Source organism: Macrotis lagotis, chromosome 4, assembly GCF_037893015.1.
Source record: "Macrotis lagotis isolate mMagLag1 chromosome 4, bilby.v1.9.chrom.fasta, whole genome shotgun sequence".
NCBI lineage: Eukaryota > Metazoa > Chordata > Mammalia > Peramelemorphia > Peramelidae > Macrotis > Macrotis lagotis.
The window spans coordinates 204,331,613-204,353,817 of NC_133661.1; the positions used below are offsets into that span (position 1 = coordinate 204,331,613).

Sequence of the window (22,205 nt, forward strand, 5' to 3'; positions counted from 1 at the left end):
CCATATTTTTCCACTGTTGCCATTGCTGATCACAACTCCTTCCTTTTGTATTTCTCCACTACCATGTACTATATTTTCTCTCTCCTTTCACTCTGACTCTGCTGTAGGGTAGCTGAGTGGTATAGCAGACAGATCCCTGGCTTTGGGGCCAAGAGGCCCTGAGCCCCCATACCACCTCTTAGGCCCAGTATCTACCTGGCCCCATGGTCCCAGACAGGCCATCCAATCCCAGCCCCTGGCAAGAAGTAAAAAAGAAAATGTGTTATATCTGACCACTCTCCCCCCATGGTCCCTCCTCTCCTCCTTTATTCACATCCCCACCCCTTCCCCCTGCTCCCCCCTCCTTCTTACTCCAGATGTCTATACCCCATTAAATATATATGCTGTTTCCTCTCCTGTCCACCTCTGATGATAGCAAAGGTTCCCTCATTCCCCCTTGCCTCTCCCCTTTCATATCATTGCAATAGCTCATTGTAATAAAGAAAAATTTTATTATATGAAATATCTTGGCCTATTCCCCCTCTCCTTTTTCGTTCTCCCATTCCATTTCCCTTTTTTCTATTGACTCCATTTTTATACCATATTTTTATCTTCAAATTCTGCTTTCTCCTGTGCTTCAACTATAAAAGCTCCCTCTACCTGTTCTATTAACTGAGAAGGTTCATATGAGTATTATCAGTGTCATTTTTCTATGCAGGAATACATGCAGTTCATCCTCATTAAGTCCCTCATAATTCTCCCCCTCTCCTCCAATCTCCATGCTTCACCTGAGTCCTGTATCTGAAGATCAAACCTTCTGTTCCGCTCTGGCCATTCCAACAGGAACATTTGAAATTCCCCTGGTTCATTGAAAGTCCCATCTTTTTCCCTGGAAGAGGACATTCAGCCTTGCTGGGTAGTTCATTCTTGGCTGCATTCTAAGCTCTTTTGCCTTTTGGTATATTGTATTCCAAGCCCTACGAGCTTCCAATGTAGTTGCTGCTAAGTCCTGTGTGATCCTGACTGCAGCTCCACGATATTTGAACTGTGTCCTTTTGGCTGCTTGTAATATTTTCTCTTTGACTTGGGAGTTCTGGAATTTGGCTATAATATTCCTAGGGGTTGGTTTTTTGGGATCTCTTTCTCGGGGGGGATCGGTGAATTCTCGCCATTTCTATTTTGCCCTCTGCTTCTAGAATATCAGGGCAATTTTCCTGTAGTAATTCTTTGAAAATGATGTCGAGGCTCTTTTCCTTATCATGACTTTGCAATAATTTTTAAATTATCTTTCCTAAGTCTGTTTTCCATATCAGTTGTTTTTTCAATGAGATATTTCACATTTTCTTCTAATTTTTCATTTCTTTGGTTTTGAAGTATTGATTCCTGATTTCTGGTAAATTCATCAATCTCCCTGAATTCTATTCTTTGTCTAAAGGATTTGTTCTCCTCAGAGAGTTTTCTTATCTCTTTTTCCATCTGGCCAATTTTGCTTTTTAAAGCATTCTCCTCAATAACTTTTTGAACTGTTTTATCCATTTGACCTAAGCTGGTTTTTAGCATGCTATTTTCTTCAGCCTTTTTTTGGATTTCCTTGACTAAGCTGCTGACTTCATTTTCATGTTTTTTCCTGCATTTCTCTCATTTCTTTCCCCAGTTTTTCTAACTCCCTCATTCGATTTTCAAAGTCTTTTGAGCTCTGTCATAGCCTGATCCCCGTTTCTGGGAGTCTTTAGAGGCAGGACTTTGTGTTTCCTCATTTTCAGACTGAGTATATCCATCCTTCTTGGGATCATAGATAATCTATTTCTCAATGGTGTTCCTCTTTTTTCTCTGCTTGCTCATTTTCCCAGCCTAAGCCTGTTTTGGGGGTGCTTCCTGAGCTTTTGGGGCACTCCCACAAGGGTCTCAGTGTGTGAGGCTCTGTCCTCCCTCCTGGTCTGTGAATAACCATATGTGCTCCTGTCTGCCACGGGCCTGAGGTGGAGGGGGCTGCTGCTGTTCTATGGGGGGGGCCTAGACTGCAATCAGGATCTGAATGTGTTCAGAGCCCCAGAGTCCTGTTCCAGGGGCAGAGGACAGAGCTTTGCAGTCTCTCTTCACTCCCCTCCCTCAGCTCAATGGGCTCATGCCCTGGGGGCTCCTGCTTACAGGCTCCGCCTGCTTCTGTTTTGGGATCTGGGCTGCAGAAAGACCATGCTGTTTGCTGTGTGCACTGAGGGCTGGGCTCCATGTGCTCGCTCTGGCAGAGGTCTCCCGCTGTTCCCCCAATTTGTGCCCGGTGCTCCCTGGGGTGTAGCTCAGGAGACTCCCCCGCTGCTGTGAGCTGGGGCTTCCAGCGCCCTGGGGCTGCCTCTGGGAGGCTGAAGTACTTTCCCTCTGGCGGGCTGCCCCTCTGACCCCAGGGAGCAGAGCCTTTCTGCTCTTTTTCAGGTTACCTTGAGTAGGAGAACTGCCTCTCTGGGTCCCTTTGTGGGTTCTGTCTGTCGAAAGTTTATAGTTAGAGTCCTTAGCTTATGAGTTTTATCAGAGAGCGCCTAAGACTCGATCCTTTCTTGTTGCCATCTCAGCTCCGCCCCCAAGACAAAATATTTCTGAGCAACAAATTGAAAACGATGAAGATAATGACCTAATTATGTTTTCTGCAAAATTTTAATTGAAATAAGACACAGGAAGATGTGACCTTACCCCCTATTCCAATCCAATGTGCAACAAAAGGACTTTGATACACTCTTAAGCATTTTCAGTTTATTAGGGAGTCTGGGGGTCCCTAATCAATTATGTTTTTCACTCCTACTACCTGAAGGTACCAGTTCTATTTCATGACAATTTAGTGCTAGAAGTGGAAAAAACTTTATGATTTATTGAAAGGTTACTAATCATAATCACTGTGTCAGCAGACTTTTAAGTCAGTAATTCTGTTATCAATTGTTTGGGTCTGCAGTATCTTAGGAAGTTATGGAAGTAGTGGGTGAGAGGAAATGTCAACCGGTAGCAGTGTTACTGATTCACAGGAGTGAGGGGTGTTGTTGATGTTACTATAACAGACTCCAAGGTTGATGTAATATAATTCTTTATACCAGACAATGAAATGATTTTTATCCAACAATCTACAATGATACCGCTATACAAAATATTCATATTACTAATATAAAAGGTTATTAGTTCTAACAAATATAACTCTTATCCTAATAGCATTAACATACATAACTAACATAAACTTGATTCATTTCTGCTTAATTCACTAATACAGTCAATGATACCTATCAAATCATAATAAATTGAGTATATACTGATTGTTTTGAGTAAGGAGTATAAAAATTATTGTCATAAAGGAAGATGCCAAAAGGGTGCAGAAATCATTTTCGCCAACACATACTTAGTCTCCTTGCCAGACAGAGAAACACAGCATGTAAGCGGAGGGAATACAAAACAAACTCAATTGTAAAACACAGAAGAGTATAATTGAACTTTTCTGAGGAGGAAATATTACTACATTTAATAGTAAAAAGCAATGAAAATAGATTTAAGAAGAGCTTGGGATCAAATGTAAATAAGCCATATCATCTCAAGAGCAATAATCAAGGAAACTGATAATGTCAAAAAATAGACATAAAATGGAACTATTAGTGCTTTGAATCATTGGTAAGAGAACCTCCAATCTTGATCTAATCCCCCCCCAATTATATGCAACAACAATCTTTAATATTCTTTTTTTAAAAACTTTGAGTTCCATATTCTTTCCTTCCTCTCCCCTCACCCCTGTTGAGAAAGCAGATGATTTGATATAGTTTATAAATGTGCAGTCACACAAAACATTTCCACGTTATTTATGTCACTGAAAGAAAATACAGATAACCTTTCCCCCATCCTCACCCCCCCCCCAAAAAAACAGATTAAGTAAAGAAAAAGTATGCTCTGATCTGCATTCAGCTACAACAATTCTTTCTATAAGAATGGATGGCATTTTTCATCATAAGTCCTTCAGAATTGTCTTGGATCATTGTATTACTGAGACATGAGAATGATCTACATACATATTAAGGGTATCAGTTATCTTCAATCAAAATATGAAAAGTACACCAGGCAGACAATGATTCTCTATGACAGATTATATCTTTACTTGACTGAAAGAAATAGATCCCACTCTGTTTAACATTTACCAATTATTAAAGAAGCAAGATGGAACAAAAAAGCAGTCTTAAAGGCCCTCTTCTGATTAAATCTCTCATACATTAGGATTATAAATTAATCGTTGAAGGGAGAAAGAGAAGGGAATCAATTTAATTTAATATAATTTCATTTAAAAGGTTCTTTAGAAGGAATAATATATAGTAATAGACTTCTTTAGGGTTGAAAGGGATTAATGATAAGTGGGGACACAAGGCCATTAAAAATACAAATTTCTTGTACAAAAATTATTCATAGCAGCCCTGTTTGTGGTGGCAAAGAATTGGAAATCAAGTAAATGTCCTTCATTTGGGGAATGGCTTAGCAAATTGTGGTATATGTATGTCATGGAATACTGTTGTTATATTAGAAACCAGGAGGGATGAGAATTCAGGGAAGCCTGGAGGGATTTGCATGAACTAAGGCTGAGTGACATGAGCAGAACCAGAAAAACATTGTACACCCCACTAGCAATGTGGGGGCGATGGTGCAACATTTAATTTAGAAAAAAAAACATTGTCTGATCCTGCTATCTCTTATACTTTGTTTCTTAAGGATATGATTTCTCTCATCACATTCAATTGGATCAATGTATACCATGGAAACAATGTAAAGACTGACAAATTGCCTTTTGTTGGGGGTGGGGGGAGAGAAGTAAGATTAGGGGAAAAATTTTAAAACTCAAATAAAATCTTTAAAAAATTTTTTTAAAAAAGTACAAATTTCAACAAATATTAAAAAATCAAAGAAAAAATGGGGGTTTAAAGACATTATTTTCTAGTAGTTTACCTAAATATTAGATATTAGAACTGAAAGACAAAATGAACAGAACCTACATTATTTAATCCTTACAGATAACTAAAACATTATTTTAGATTTAAATGGGAACTTTAAATAATAATAAAATGACATGACAGTCAAATCACATTAAAAAAGTCTGCTGTCCCTTAACATTGAGGAAATAAGTAAAATAATTGGATCTTATTTTCCCAGTTTCACTATTTTTCAAATTTCTTGATAAAATAAAGAGAACATAAATTGTTGAGAAGATAAATATATTTTTACATTTTGAGTATCTGGCTATCATCAAATTTTTAGTCAGTTGTGTTCCCTCATACTAACATCATGACTTTAAACTGCCAGTTATTATCAAACCTCATGTTAGTTCTTAGTTTCAAAGTCTACCTTCACAAAATTTTCACAAACATTGCTAACAAGATTTAAGTGATTTTAATTTTATCTCCTTTCTTTGCTTCCACAAAACTACTGATTAGAATTTTTTAATTAGCTAAATCAAGGGGCTGCTAGGTGGCGCAGTGGATAGAGCACCGACCATGGAGTCAGAAGTACCTGAGTTCAAATGTGGCCTCAGACACTTAATAATTACCTAACTGTAGCCTTGGGCAAGTCACTTAACCCCATTGCCTTGCAAAAAAAAAAAACCAAACTTAAAAAGAAATTTAGCTAAATCAGAAAAACAAAGGTTTTTGTCAAAACGTTCACTTATGAATTTAATTTAGCATAGGTGATGGGAACAGAACAATTATATTTTGCAGGCAGTCTTGAAAAATTTTATATATTTTAGAGTGTGTAACAAGTTTTTTTAATTAAATCATCACTTCTGCTACCTCAGCATTTACTCAGTGTATTTATTGATTCATTTTATATAATAATGTGAACTATTATGTTACTAGGTCACAAAAGATGTTATTAAAGAATTTGCTGATGATGGTGTCAAGTATCTAGAACTCAGGAGCACACCTAGAGAAGAAAATGCAACAGGTAAATTCTAATATATACCTTAATATGTTACCATTCAGTTTTTATTTTTGTGTTGTTCTGTTCTTTGTGACCCTCTTTGAGGTTTTCCTGTCAAAGTATTCTAGAGTGAATAGTCCTGCTTGGCAGCTCTTTGTGCAGATACTAATAATGAATGACTTAAAATCACTTAACGATCAGATATTCAGTTACAGACCAATCTTTGTCTACACATTATCAATTCTCCTTAGGACTACAAAAAAATTTAACAGTGAAGACAACCATGCAGAAGAGGTTTTTAAAATTAAATGATTACTTTTAATCCTCTTTTGTAACTCTTTTATATGTGTTTTCATGTGCTTTTGCCTCATTAGCTTGATTGCCTTTCTCAAGGTGATACTGTCCCCTGGTCATCTAGCAAAGGACACTAATTGAGACTTTTCTAAATTAAAGAGAATTCAAATGATATTTTGTAGCAATAAAGTAGAAACTCTTATTAAAAGTAGGCCCTACTGAGGGCCCAGGATGTCATCCTCGGGATCATCTGGACCCTTACCTTCTCTTAAGTCAGTTGCTGAATGTTGTCTGTTCTCCCTCCACAATCTCTTTTGCATCTGCCCTATCTCTGTTCCTAGGCTCACTGATTCACCTCTCAGTCGGACTAGGGCAGTAATTTCCTAATTGGACTCTTTGTATACAGTTTTCCTTTCCAATCCTTCCTCCACACAGATGCCAGAATTAACAGATGCCCAGGCTTGCCTAACTCACACCTTTCCTCTCCTTATTGCCTCTGGGGCATTTAAAGCCCTAAGATATGTACCATTCCAGACTTGTTTCTCCTCCTCTCCCTTCATATGTTCAGTGTTCCGATTTGTACCTATACCCTTCATCCAGACTGTCCCTCATGATTGTAATTCAGAATTTCTCTCACTTCTGCCTTTTAGAAGACTTAACTTCTTTGAAGACTTCACTTAATTCCCCCCTTCTCTATTTTAACATCTTTTCCTGATTTCTGCACTCTCCCCCAAAAATATTTACATACATGTTCTATTGAACTGCCAATAAAACAAGCTTCTGGAGGGCAAGACTTTTTCTTGTCTTTATATTTAAAGTTCTTAACAGTGATTTGAGGAATATTTAATTTTTCTTTTAAAAAAATCACTTGGCAGATAAAAGTTAAGTTGAGATCAAATAAAATATTTTAATAATTTCTAGAATGTGACCTTTATACATACATGTGTATATTTTCATATATATGTATGTATATATATATATATATATATGATAGGTAGAAAGGGAGAGAGAGAGAGAGAGAGATCGATCAGTGAAGAATAGGTATGATTTGGATGTAGTCTGGAAATCAGTAACTAAAAGTGAAGGGTTGAAGAATTTCCATTACTGTTAACTTTGCTATTGAAATTTATAGACCAGTTAAATTTTCAGTGGGTAATTGTTTTGAAATTATTTCTAAGACTACTCTATAGTTATTAATATGGGAGGGAAAGCACAAAGAACCTTCATTTGTATCTTTAACTTTAGAATTAACATTGAAATATATACAATAATTAGAGAACTTTTCCTAAAAAAAGAAATCATCTGAATTAGGGAATGACTTGGATGGGATGAGGAAGAGTGGATGATTGATGCTAATTAGAAGAGACTTCTTCCAGTGAAGGGAGGACATGCAAAAGGAGACTACTAAGGGAGCACAACACACCAGAGGATAAAGATTTTGGTACCCAGGAATGTTAATTTTTTTGTTACTGACCTAGGGAGTAGATTTTGAGTATGAGAGAACAGAATGTTCTTTTCCCTACTAAGAAGAGAAACAAATATTGAAATTTTAAAAGAGGTTACTTTTTTAAAAAAGGATAATGCTTTAGCTCATCTTTATCTCTTTTCTTGACATGAAAATCGTTTGTACAGAAATGTTTCTGTTTATGGTGAAATTTTTCTGAAGTTCACATGAGGGTTTGCATGTGCCTTTCCTAGGTATGACCAAAAAATCTTATGTGGAAGCTGTTCTAGAAGGCATAAAACAGTGTAAAGAAGAAAATTTGGATATTGAGGTGAGGTAAGAAACAGAATGCCTTTAGTGCAAAAACAAGAGCATGACTGAGTTTCAGGTATGATCGATCTTTTTATTTCATTTTTTCCAATTACATGTAAAGATAGTTTTCAACAATCATTTTTTGTAAGATTGTAAGTTCACATTTTTCTCCCTCCCCCCTTACAAGACAGAGAGTAATCTCATATAGGTTATGCATGTACAATTTTGGTAAACATATTTCCATATTTGTCATATTGTAAAAGAAAAATCAGAACAAAGGGGAAAAACATGAGAAGGAAAAAAAGCAAAATTTTAAAAATGAAAATAGTACGTTTTAGACTGCATTCAGATTTCATAGTTATTTCATAGTTCTGGATGATATTTTCCATCACAAGTCTTTTAGAATTGTCTATAATTGGTGTGGCTAGGTGGTGTAGTGGATAAAGCACCGGCCCTGGAGTCAGGAGTACCTGGGTTCAAATCAGGTCTCAGACACTTAATAATTACCTAGCTGTGTGGCCTTGGGCAAGCCACTTAACCCCGTTTGCCTTGCAAAAACCTAAAAAAAAAAAAAAGAATTGTCTATAATCATTGTACTGCTGAAAAGAGCTAAGTCTATCATAGTTGATAATCACGTAATGTAGCTGTTAAGGTGTACAATGTTCCTCTGGTTCTTCTCATTTTACTCAGCATCTGTTTGTAGAAGTCTTTCCAGGTTTTCCTGAAATCTACATATTCATGATTTCTTATAGAACAATAGTGTTCCAGGGGTGGCTAGGTGGTGCAGTGGTTAGAACGCAGGCCCTGGAGTCAGGAGTACCTGGATTCAAATCTGGCCTCAGACACTTAATAATTACCTAGCTGTGTGGCCTTGGGCAAGCCACTTAATCCCATTGCCTTGCAAAAAAAAACCCCCAATAGTGTTCCATTCACATACCACAATTTGTTCTGTCTTTCCCTGATGGGCATCTCCTCAATTTCCAATTCTTTGCGACTACAGAAAGAATCTAATTAAATATTTTTGTACATGTGAGTCTTTTTCTCTTTTTTATGATCTCTTTGAGATACAGACCTAGTAGTGGCATTTCTGGATTGAAGGGTATGCACAGTTTTATTGCTCTTCAGGCCAAGTTCCAAAATGTATCTGATTGGTTGGATCAGTTGTGTGACCTATTTGTAGCTTAATACTCTAATGTGCCTTTTAGTAGTGAAATCTATTGTTCTCTTTCTACAAATTTTGAGATAGTTTTAAATGTTATTAGCAATATTTAGCACACTGCCTTAGAGGCAGTGGAGCAAGTGCAATATTTTGCTTGAGGACCTAGGTTAAAATCTTGACTTTGCCACCATAACCAATGGAACATAGGCATTTCACCTCTGGTCCTCAAGTTTCCTTTTGTAAAATAAGAGGCCTGGGACTTAGCATGTTGTCTAACTCTGCCTTTTCCATATTTTAGGTTACATATCCAAAAATCATCTCCATCTACTATAGAGAGAGAGAGGTAAAATAGTGACCTCTTTTTATGTTAACAAAACACAGTGGGGAAATGGCTAAACAAATTGGTATCTGGACACAATGGTATATTATTGTGTTGTAAGAAAGTAATAGATGTGGAGAACTGAGAGGACTTAAATGAACTGATTCAGAATGAAGTAAACAGAACTAGAACTATCTCCAAAATTAAATACTGTCATCACTCTAGAATAATAATGTTTGTCCTTCAGTTTTTTATCTTAAAGATTTTATATATTTTGAGTTTTACAATTTTTCCCCTAATCTTACTTCCCTCCCCTCCACCCCCCCACATGTCCTTCATTTTTGAAGAAGGCCATGACTTCAGGGAGGTGTTGCCATGACAAGCACATGAATTGGATTTGAGTGAGGGGGAGGCTGTGCTAAGTTACCAGCCTCACTTTCTCCTCCAGCATCATCTGGGTCCAGTGGTCAAGATATGAATCAGGACGACTGGAGATGGTCCTGGAATGCAGGGCAATCAGGGTTAAGTGACTTGCTCAAGATCACATAGCTAGTAAGTGACAAGTGTCTGAGATTAGATTTGAACTCCCATCCTATTGAATCCGAGGCCAGTGCTCTATCCACTGCACCACCTAGCTAACCCCATCACTCCAGAAAAAGCATATTTCCCTCTTTAAAAAGAGATGTGCAAATATGTATATAGAATGTTACATATAAAGGTTTTCTTTCTTACAAAGGAAATTTGGGTCTTTCCAGATACGTTAGATATATCTGGTTAAAAAAAAAAACACTTCAAGAAGACTTATTTTAAAATTAAAACAGTGAATTCATTCCCCACAGGACAATTGAATATATTGTGACATTTTGTATAACTATTCCTAGAAAGTAATTATTTTCTTCTAAGTATTGATTTGATTAAAGTTGTTTTTATTCATTTTAAAAACACATGCACGTGTGCGCACGCACACACACACACACACACACACACACATTCTCTCTTTCCTCTCTCCCTGCCCCCCCTTTTCTTTCTCTTTCCCCTCCCCCATCAGTCCTTATCAGTGATGGTCCTGTTTTCACTCTTTGGCTATATATTTGTTCACTGTCAACTGTTCATCTGTATTGCAGATATTTAATAGCAATAGACAGAAGAGGTGGACCTACAGAAGCAAAAGAGACTGTTAAACTTGCCAAAGAATTCATGCTTTCCTCTGAGGATACTGTCCTTGGTCTTGACTTGAGTGGAGACCCCTCTGTAAGTTTTTCCTAGAAGTAGTTATTTTTATTTTGTTACTATACAGGGCAAGATTTTTTTTTTTAGGTTTTTGCAAGGCAAATGGGGTTAAGTGGCTTACCCAAGGCCACACGGCTAGGTAATTATTAAGTGTCTGAGGCCGGATTTGAACTCAGGTACTCTTGACTCCAGGGCCAGTACTCTATCCACTGCGCCATCTAGTCACCCCTAGGGCAAGAAGTTTTAAAGCAAAAAGTACCTCACTGTAAATCTATCATCTTCTAACATAACACAGATTTTCAGAATTCATAAGAGCCCTGTATTTTATTTGACTAGACTACTCCAAGGAATGGTTCCTTATATCCTATGACTTTCTGTACCTGAGAAATTTCATTATTTTCTTCATTCAGCCATTTGGCAGAAAGGGATTTGAGCAGTCATGAAGAATCTTGAAATTTGGACAGGTGCATTTGGTATGCAGTTGTCATTCTACTTTCCACTTCTGCAGTAGATACTGATCAGCATCCTGAGGTTATTGTTAGTATTACATAGTGAAAAGAGCTGAATTTAAGAGTCAGAAGACTGGGGTATGTGATTTTAGCTCTATCATGAACTCAGTCACCTTGAATTTACTCAGAGGCCTACAGTTTTTTCTTGTATAAAATGAAGGTATTCTCTTACACCAATCAATCAACAAGTATTTGTAAGAGTCTATTAGGCACATTCCCCAGTTGACAAATGGTCAAAGGATATGCAAAGGCAATTTACAGATGAGGAGATCAAAGCAATCCATAGCCATATGAAAAATTGCTCTAAATCATTACTTATTAGAGAAATGCAAATTAAAGCTTCTCTGAGGTACCACCTCACACCTCTCAGACTGGCCAATATGATCAGAAAGGATCACTGTTGGAAGGGTTGTGGGAAATCTGGGACACTATTACATTGTTGGTGGAGCTGTGAACTCATCCAACCTTTCTGGAGAGCAATTTGGAACTACGCCCAAAGGGCAACAAAAATGTGCATACCCTTTGATCCAGCAATAGCACTACTGGGTCTGTGCCCTGAAGAGATGATGAAAACAGGTAAAAACATCACTTGTACAAAAATATTCATAGCAGCCCTATTTGTGGTGGCAAAGAATTGGAAATCAAGTAAATGTCCTTCAATTGGGGAATGGCTTAGCAAATTGTGGTATATGTATGTCATGGAACACTATTGTTCTATTAGAAAACAAGAGGGATGGGAATTCAAGGAAGCCTGGAGGGATTTATGTGAACTGATGCTGAGTGAGATGAGCAGAACCAGAAAAACACAGTACATCCTAACAGCAACATGGGGGTGATGATCAGCCTTGATGGACATGCTTATTTCATCAGTGCAACAATCAGGGACAATTTGGGGCTGTCTGCAATGGAAAATACCATCTGTATCCAGATAAAGAACCGTGGAGTTTGGACAAAGTTCAAGGACTATTACCTGTAACTTATAAAAAAAGAAACCTGCTATCTTATTGTCTGATCTTGTTATCTCTTATACTTTATATTTCTTCCTTAAGGATATGATTTCTCTCATCACATTCAATTTGGATCAATGTACAGCATGGAAACAATGTAAAGACTGACAAATTGCTTTCTGTGGGGGGAGGGAAGTAAGATTGGGGGAAAAATTGTAAAACTCTAAATAAAATCTTTAATTAAATTAAAAAGTCTATAGGCACTATGATAGATGCTTGGAATACAGACAGAAAAATAAAAGTCCCTGCTCTCAAGGGGTTTGCAATTTGCTAAGGGAAACAACTTACACACATATAAGTAAATGTAAAAGGTAATTGGGAGGAATGGATAAAGCACCAGCCCTGGAGTCAGGAAGACTTGAGTTAAAATCCGACTTCAGACACTTAATTTTAACTAGTTGTGTGATCTTGGGCAAGTCAGCCCCATAGCCCTGCAAAAAAAAAATGAAAAAAGAACTACAAAAAGTAATGGGGTGGGGAGTGAAGCACTCAGGGTGAGCTTGCAGGAAGCTAGAGATTTTAAGAGATCAAGGGAAGGAGGGCCTTCATTTCAACCATGAGAAGCCCCTAGCAGAAGGAGGAAACAGAACGTTGTGTTTGGGAACTAAAAGGCTCTTTTGCTTGGAACTTGGAAAATGTGAAGGAGTAAGGTGAAGTCTAAAGGGGTAAGAATTTAGATTGTGCAGTGTATTAACTGACAGACCGAAGTTTGTATTTTTTCCTAGCTATAAGATCCTACAATTTGTACAACTGTGTAGAAAATGGAATGGAGAAGAGAAAGATGCAGCGAGACTCAAATAGGAGCCGACTGCTTCAAGCCAAGTGAAAGGTGTTAAGAACCTCAGTTGTAGAGAGGGAGGGTGGAATGGTAAATGGGGATAGATATGAAAGCTGTTATAGAAGTAGAATCAATGGTAACTAAATTAGATTTGAGAGAACAGAAAAATGCTTCTGATGCTTCAGATTGCCAGCCTAGGTGAATAAAAGAATGATCATGTCTTCAATAAGGAAATTGGGAAGAGGATGAGGATTAATGGATTCTCTTTTTTTATATTGAATTTGACATGACCAACATTTGAAAATGGTGATGTGGAATTAGATGTCACAAAGTCTAAGGCTATCTGCTAGAGATCTGGAAGTTAATCTGCATAGAGAAAAGAGAAGTGGGCCTACAACAGAGCTTTGGAATACACCCACAGTAAACATTTACAATGATCAGGCAAAGTTGACTGAGAGTGGCTGAACCAAGAACCAAGAGACTAGTGTCACAAAAATCCAAGGAGTATATCCAGCAGAAGAGGATGCACAACAGTATCAAAAGCTATAGAGAGGTTAAAAGTGATCGTGATTGTGAAAAGGCCCTACTGGATCATTGATAATTTTGGAGAGAGCTGTTTCATTTGAGTGATGAGGTTGGAAACCAGATTGCGAGAGATTAAATGGTGAGAGGAGAAGAGACAACGATGGCATATAGACAGCTTTTTCTAAGTTTGGCTATGAGAGTGAAGAGAGATTTAGGATCCTTTGGGAAAGGCAGAGCTTAGTGTAGGTATATTAAGGAAATAGGAGAGACAGGTATATTTGTGAGAACCACTGATAGGGAGAAACAGAAAATTAGAGGGGTGGGAGGTGATTACAGGCCAAGTCTATCAAAGATAGAAAGGAATAGGATCAGGGGCACAAGGATTGACCTTGGCGAGTAGAGCCATCTCTTCAATATTCTGTGATAAAGAAAGGGATAATGGGGAATGATGTCAAGGGATTTTTGAGGTAGAGAAGAGAACAGGGAGCAAATTACGTCTTTTCTCACTGAAATTAGAAGTGAGGTCTAACGAAGGGTTGTAGAGATAGGGTAGTATGAGAAACTTGAGAAAGACTGTTATGAGGAACAAGATAGCAAAGAATAAAAGAATTTCTCGCAGTGAAAACTCAGTTGAGATGTTAATAAATTTGTATTGAACCTGATCAGACCAGTTGTATGAGGTTCAGCCCCACATCAGTAGGAATGGGGGTAATCAAGGGTTAGTATGAGGACAAATGGGTAAAAGATTGATTTCAAATAAAGGATGTGATTATCTCTAAGGTCATTTTTCAGCTTAAAACTCCTTTAAGAGATTATCTGTTTCTTGTTTGGCACTCTAAAATCATTATTAGTAACTAATATTGTATTTACCTAATCTCGTCCACTGTTTCTTCCCACTTGGTTAAGTGTGTTTATCAAATTGCATAGCTAATTTCCTCAGTCTATTCCTAAGTCTCATGAAGTCTTATTTTAACTTTTCACTTGAAGGCCGGACATGGGAAAGACTTTTTGGAACCTCTCTTGGAAGCAAAAAAAGCAGGTCTGAAACTGGCAATCCATCTTTCAGAGGTAAATAATAATAGTTTCAAACAAGAACAATCCTTTTCTCACTATCAAAAGGGAAAGTATATAATTAGAAATAATCAGCATATAATTGGAAGACAATGTAGTTTTGAAATTATGAAAGGCAAAAAGGTAGGCTTTTTTGGGGGGGTAGGCTGTTATAAATCAAGGTAAACTATTGTAATATAACTTTCCTTTCTGACAGTGTTTTGAGTGTCAGTATTTATTCACATTCCAGTTCATAATTACAAGTATTCAAAACAGTCTAATATCAATATCTTGCAAGAATTAGAACAAGAACTTCCCATCATCTTTGAGTTTCTCCTGATACTGAGGACTAAACAAAACATGCTAGACCTATTTGTCCCAGGGCATGACATTTCAGTGGGTATTTAAAGTGATATGGCAATGGGAGGGGACAGGGAAAGGCTGTTTCTCATGTACATGACAAGGACCTGAATAATCAGTCCTCAGTTGCCAAGCATCTGGCAATGTCAGGATTTATAACTGGTATATATGGTGCTGTGGCCCAAAACACCAGGATGAATATTAGCCAGAAGAGATACTTCCATCTTTGGAGAGTTCACATCCATGATTTTTCCTCTGGTACTCTCAAGTCTCTCTGATTGTCCATACTCTTCCCTCTCCATCTGCCCACTTCCTTCAAAAATGACTAATTATAGCTCTAAATAATACATATACTCACAAACTTGAAGAGCAAAGATTGATTTTCATCCTGGGTAATGTACATTGGCTTAAGAAATCCAACCTCTTTTTTATAGTGTTATAAGTGGTAGGCAGGGACCACTCCCCATTTAACAGATAGAGAAATTAAGACAACTGAGATGCCATTGGGTCAGTATCAAAAATCCATTGGTAGACCTAAGAATGTTGTCCACAAGGCCCCAGGTTACTGTTCTGTGTGAACTTCCCAGGTAATTTTTTTTTGCCCACACAATGTCAGGTAGGGCAAGCATTGTAACTAAGTTTAATTTATGTAGACCAAATGTGGACATTACAAAAAAATGTATTCCTCTTCCTGAGTTATTTCTAGATTATATATGTACTTGTTTACCCAAAATGTGTTTACTACCTTAAGACTGAGATTCCTATTTTTATTGCTTTTAAAACATTTAAAACACTTTGAACACTGACCTGGGCTTTCTAAAAATAAAATAATCTAATAATTAGCCAGTAGTGTAGAGATACTTTTGTAACTCTAAATGTGACTATGAGGCATAGTTAACTTTGCCAAAACAAAATATTAATTAAATGAGGTCTAGAGGAATCTGTTGTAGTGGAAGGAAAAGAAGGGGGTGAAAAAGATTCATCACAATCAGAAGAAAATATGGTCAAGTGTAAACTGCTGTGCATCAGCAGCTTAGCAATGACAGACCCAGAAAAAGAAGTTGAGAACCAATGAATCTGGATTTTTAAAAAATTACATAGATATATTTATATGTATCATTTTTAGATTCCAAACCAAGAAAAAGAGACCCAAGTTCTCCTGGGACTGCCTCCTGACAGAATTGGCCATGGGACATTTCTCAGTTCGTCTGTAGGAGGGTCACTGGATTTGGTGGAGTTTATTAGACAACACCGTATACCACTAGGTGAGGTCCAGATCACTGAGAACCCTTCCAAGTTTCCCCCCACAGTGTGTAACCTATACCTTGACAGGCACCATTCTAAGGGCAACACTTAAAAAACAAAAGATAAAAATAATGCTGTTCTAAAAATAAAAGTTTGTAATGAGATTTGTTGGCTGCAGCTAGCTGATAACAGTGGATAGAATGCCAGATCTAGAGTCAGGAAGACTAATCTTGAGCTCAAATCTGGCCTCAGACACTCACTAAACTTTGTGATCCTGGGCAAGTTACTTAACCCTGTTTGCCTCAGTTTCCTCATCTGTAAAATGAGCTGAAGAAGTTAATAGCAAACCTCTCCAGTATCTTTGTCAAGAAAATAACTAATGGGGTCAGTTGAACATGACTAAAATGACTGAACAGAACATTTGTTAGGGAAAATGCAATATTTATTTAAAAATCTACAAATTCAGAAAAAAGTCAAAGGATTTCAGGTATCTTTTATCCAATTCATGCTTCTATTTTCCCAAATTTTTAGGTCTGGTAGTTATTTGGACAAATTGCAAATAGTCTTTCACATGTTAAGGGGAATCTTTTTCAACCTTAACTTTTCCACTCCCTACAGCCTCCCTCAGGAAAGATTGACCAGATGTACTCTTCCTAGAGCACAGTGACCTGGACTGTGGCTAGAGAATATGCTTAACTGGAGTTCACTAGTGCTCTTGGCTTCCCTTTGCTTATAAGAAAGGACAGTTAGTCATTCAGAAAGTATACATTTGTTAAAAGCCTACTATGTGTCAGACAATGTGCACGTAGAGACTGGCCCTGCTTTGAAGGAGCCCACATTTGGAAATTAGGATCCTCAAATTGGTCATTTTGTTAATCCTTGGGGGTAGGTAGAATAGGCTTTTCTCATTTTGATAAATTTCTCGACTTGAAGTATAGCACCAAGTCCATAAATATTTCACCAAGAAATGTTTAGTATTTTGTGATAGGAATTTGATAGTATAAATCAGCCTTAGAATTTACTTTCTTTTCTTAAAAACAGCAGGGGAATGTTTTTATGAATAAATAAATGCAGATTTCCTATAGGACTACAGACAAAGTTCAGAGCTTTGCTTACTTAACCTGATTTTGTCATCCTTTATAATGTTGCAATTTCCACTCAGTGCTGTATTTTCAAGACTCCAGCTGAACTTCTGCAATAAGACTGGGATTAATCTAGATACCCCAGCCTAAAAGAATCTCCCAACCCCATAACTTTCTGCTCCCCCCTCCCCTCCCTAATCTGCTGGGCTTCCATTCCCTATATACTGTTAGTGTACATTATAATACTAACCCTGTGTCTGGTGAAGAAAGAGGAAGTCCCCACAGGGAATAGGTTTTCCATCTACAGAGGTGAATTTCAGGGAGAGGGGAGAAAGTGGGAAAGGAATAGTTATTATTTTATTATAAGTTGCTACAAATGCACTTAATTGTGTTTCCTAAACAAAAATTAAAAAAAAACATTTGGTTTATCTTCCTATATAGAACACAGTGTTGAATCAGTTAACTTCCTTTCTGTGATTTTAATATAGTTTGTTCTTCACTTAGAACTCTGTTTAACTTCAAATATCAAAAGTCAAACAGTACCTTCTTATGATCAACATCACTTTGGATTCTGGTACGGCATAGCCCACCCCTCGGTAATTTGTGTAAGTAAAATGTTTTGCTTAAAATATTTTGATCCTTTTTTTCCTGCTTTTGTAATTAAACCAAATATATCATTAATAAACTAAATTACCTACCTTAGATGCCTTATAATATTGCTTAAGCAAGATTGAGTGGTTGGTTGAATTGCCTAAGTCAAGATGAAAACAGCTCTTAGATTCACAGAAAAGAACAAGGGAAGCAATAATTGGGGAAAATGGTAGAAAAATTATAAGTGAGAAATGCACTATTCTTTTATTGCTTTATCCCTGATCTTGGAGCCTAGGGAAATAGTGCTACACACAACTATGATGAGTATTTTTTTATGCACCATAACATATACTGCAGCAGACATAAAAGTCTCTCCTAAAGGGGACAATTAAAATTTCATTTCAAAGCTGTAATTTCAAGTTAGAATTAATGATGGACCTGGTTCTGCAACTAGTATGATAAGGAAGATTTACACTGACCCTTCTCACGAGAGGTCTCAAAAGGCTCTACAAATATTATTCATCATTAATAATAATAACACTTAGGATTTATTGGTTCTGGGACCAGATAATGTAAGCCTTGTATAACATTCCTGTATACATTATAGGGGGTAAAAGAAGAAACAAATTGATGCTACCATAGGAAAATTGATTATATATTAGAGGATAGCCATTTCCCCCATTTTCTTAAAAACTAATTCTGAAACTTTCTTGGTTTATATTGGCAGACTGATGATAAGGGTGTTTTTGCAACACACCTTTCTCAGGAGTACCAGCTAGCTGCTGAGACATTTGGTTTGACGCAGACACAGATGTGGGACCTCTCCTATGAATCCATCAATTATATCTTTGCTTCCAGCAGTACCAAATCTGAATTAAGGAAGAAATGGAATAATTTGAAGTCAAAATTCTTACATTATTAAGGGGAATCTCTGAAAAGTCACATCATGGTCCTTGGGCTGGCTTCCATTTGGAATTACTTTGCAATCCTTCTACCACCTGCCTTGAATCAGTGAATAGGATATTCTCTGAGAGTCTTAAGTCAAGGGGATCCTTAACCAGGAGATTATACAACACATTGGTAGTTGCAGAAGCCTTACCTGGCTGCTCTCTGGTTTGTTCACTGCTAATATTCACCACACCCTCTCCAACAGGTTATAGGAAAGGGAACTAGCCTAATTAGTAACTTGGACCAAAAGCCATATTTTCCATTGCCTATCCAGTATCATAAGGCTTCAGAGAAGTCATTCTTTTTTCTCTTATTCATTCCCCAAATGTCCCAATAGCATTGACAGTTGATGACATCTGGATCTCTGCCTAAAGGGCCTGTTAAAAAAAAAAAAGCAGAAATCTCATGGAAATAACTCTTGATCACTTGGACTGCCTTAAGAGGCTGTAAGATTAATTAGCAGTTAACCATTTCCTTCACCCAAACTAAATTGATCTCTGCAAAAGTAGCAGCACTGCCTAGGATCCTCCAGTTTCACCATCTTCTAAGTCCTCAGGGAAGAAATCACAGTAAAACAAATATATGCCTAGCAACTTCAACAGGAGATAGCACCAGACTAATAAACTGTTAAAGTGGAGTAAGATGTAACCAAGCTAAGATAGGATGGTATACTTGTTTTGCTCTCTAGAAATGCCACTATTGTTTGGCATATGAAAGTGTGCCCAGTTAGTTCCGAAGGAGCTACCTGATCCTATGTAAACATCAGCCATGTGCTACTCTTCTTTCTTCAACTTTTCAACCCTCCCAGATTTAATGAGTGCCAGTTGTTGCTATTTCCCATTTTCTAGAGCCTAAAAGTAGCATGCATTGTCATGACTAATGAGGAAAGGTCAAGGGGCACAGGGAGGTCCTGTGTTCAACTGCCAGTAGACCCAATGCTTCATTTTGCTCTGCTCAGATCACAGATGCTAACTTCACATCTGGCATACAAACTTATAACCAGATCAAACCATAATTTCTTAAGGCTCTATCTCATTTTTCATGCTTCCTTGTAGTTACTATCACCCATTTTCTAACAATTTACAAAAAGCTGACCTCAGGAGATTTTTCTTGGAAAGCTGAGAGTCATAAGGCAAAAAAAAAAAATCTGAAAAGCAGGTCAGGTGTCACTAAACCATATAGACAGGGATATGATTATATACATTGGTTTCTGTGTTCTCCAAAACAATAGGTGAATAAATTGAATCTTAATTAAAATTTATTTTGTGAGTTTGCTATTTCAAAAGCCTATTGAATTACCTACCAAATTTCTATCTGGAGGATCACATCATATTGGGTTTTCTTAAAAGCAAGGAAAACCTGCAATGGTTGGCAATTCCAGGGATTTTAACCATCTCATCCATCTTTCTCTAAGAAATAGTCTGGGACTTTGACAAGTGTTTGAGAAACATTTTGGTGTCATATTGCTTTGTCTAACCTATCCTGTGGAGCTAGCATACTTCCAACTCCTTTAATCTTGAAAAGAAAGTCAGAAATTATCACTTTTTTTTTGTGGTTTTCTAATATGTCTTATTTACTTCTCCATCCTACTTGCCAGATTCTGGCAATTTCACTGTGTATATATTACCTCTCTCCTATTTGAGTCAAAAAAAAAAAACCTAGTTCATGTTACACTATAACAAGTTAAAAGAGGTTTAAAAAAGCAAGGATTAAAATGAAATTTGGGTGTAATGCGTAAATTATTGATACTTCAACTACAGATAATCAGACTTTACTCAGGACTTGAGATAGGCTTGTAGTAGAGTACTGTCCACAAGTCAGAGAATATAGCCTTGTTACTGGGCTGGTCTTTCAGAGAAACCTGGGTTTATTTCCTGCCTCTTGACATAATGCAGGCTGTGAGACTGTGGACCAATTATTCAACCTTAGGGTCTAGGCAACTAAGTTATGGATAAACTGGCAATGCATTATTCGAAGAAGGAATAGAAGGCTTAATTTTCCACAGAAGGCAGTTCCTCATATTAGTGAAATCACAGATCCAAAAATTAAGAAAAACCTCAACATATGAAAGATCTTTCAATCAAAAGGTCTAAAATAATTAAGACTGTGAAATGGAAAAATCTCTGGCTATGTGCAGGTTATCTGTGGATAAGAGAGTTTCGTGTGGATTTTGGAATGGAACAGTTCAACTTCATGGGGCTGTGGGTGGGGGGAAAATTTAAGAGGCAGTATTTAGTGGTCTTCACGTCCTTGTTAGTTCCAAATCCTCACTTCCCTGCCTCAGTATCATATTTTTTAAAAATTTATATGCCTAAAGGTTCAAATGGCATCATGGTACTAGTGCTATACAAATTTTAAAAAACAGTCCCTGCACAAAGTTTACAGTGTAAGACATGTTAACAGTCAGATACGAAGAAAATTTAAATGCAACTTTTTGTTTGGAATTTTTATACTTTTTTAGAATAATTCTGATGCTATGTGGTAATAAAACTCAAAATGACAGGACAAAAAAAAATTCATAGCAGAATGAAAAGGGAAAACCTGAAGTCAAGAGACACTGACCGGAGATGGAGAAGTAACAAGCAAACTTTTATCAAAAGGAATGATGATACTAATCCATTCTGGCCTTTGTTGCTACAACCTATTTAGAAATTTTTGAACATTATTTAAAAAGGAATAGGATCTAGTACTGCTTCTCCTCCTACCCCTAATTGTGCCTTTTAGTTTTTATATTCAGTGTTAATGTTTTTTATTGTTTTTATTCCAAATAGTAGACTTAAACATAGTTGAGAGGGGACAGTGAGAGTAGCCTGATATTTGTCTCCATCCAAGCAAAGCTTTTTTTATTTGTCTATTACTTACTTTTGCTAGCTGGAGGTAGTATTACTACTTCTTACTTTTGAGATAATAATTTTGGCTCCCATAGTTATCCTATGTCCCTGATCATCATAGGTACAAAGATAGATACCAAACCTAGCAGGCTCATGATGACTTTTTCTTAGTTTACAGTAATCCCACTTGACAAACCTATTGCCACATTTCACCTAAGAACATGAAAGATTAAATAGATGGGAGTAAATTAATGATTCCAAGAGAGCCACAAAAGCAAGTCATTAATGTTCTTATGATAATAAAACTATTTGTCTAACATTTCCTTTTTGAAGAATTCCAAGCATTTTATAGACATTTCATTTATTCACATGGCATCCCTGAGAGGCAGCTTAAGATGTAAACATGACTTTTACAGAGAGGGGGAAATAAAGCAGTTTGCCTTACACATGACAGTAGAAACTAGAATCCATGCCTTTCTATACTCCATTCCTATGACCTTTCCACCAGACTATACACAAATATGCCTAAGACAGTAAACTTATTGATCACACACTCTACGCCATCACAGAACTTGGCTTTAAGGCAGTTTTAGACTACTTTTCCTCTATCTTTTACT

At 37.1% G+C, this 22,205-nt stretch overlaps 1 protein-coding gene across 7 annotated transcripts in view; it reads left to right on the top strand.

Moving 5' to 3' along the window:
- The window catches only part of MAPDA (N6-Methyl-AMP deaminase), a 32,616-nt gene extending 11,584 nt beyond the window's left edge, over nucleotides 1–21,032 (top strand). For 2 of the 7 annotated variants that reach the window (XM_074235247.1, XM_074235248.1), the window contains exons 5-12: nucleotides 5,841–5,928; nucleotides 7,897–7,978; nucleotides 9,412–9,456; nucleotides 10,557–10,683; nucleotides 14,469–14,549; nucleotides 16,018–16,156; nucleotides 17,723–17,823; nucleotides 18,537–21,029. In XM_074235247.1, coding sequence (XP_074091348.1) covers nucleotides 5,841–5,928; nucleotides 7,897–7,978; nucleotides 9,412–9,456; nucleotides 10,557–10,683; nucleotides 14,469–14,549; nucleotides 16,018–16,156; nucleotides 17,723–17,823; nucleotides 18,537–18,731 — 858 coding nt within the window. In that variant the 3' untranslated portion in view covers nucleotides 18,732–21,029. Of the gene's footprint in view, nucleotides 1–5,840; nucleotides 5,929–7,896; nucleotides 7,979–9,411; nucleotides 9,457–10,556; nucleotides 10,684–14,468; nucleotides 14,550–16,017; nucleotides 16,157–17,722; nucleotides 17,824–18,536 lie in introns of all 7 variants that reach the window. The other 5 variants (XM_074235249.1, XM_074235243.1, XM_074235244.1 and 2 more) reach the window with 4 other exon arrangements.
- The last annotated feature ends 1,173 nt before the right edge of the window (nucleotides 21,033–22,205 follow it).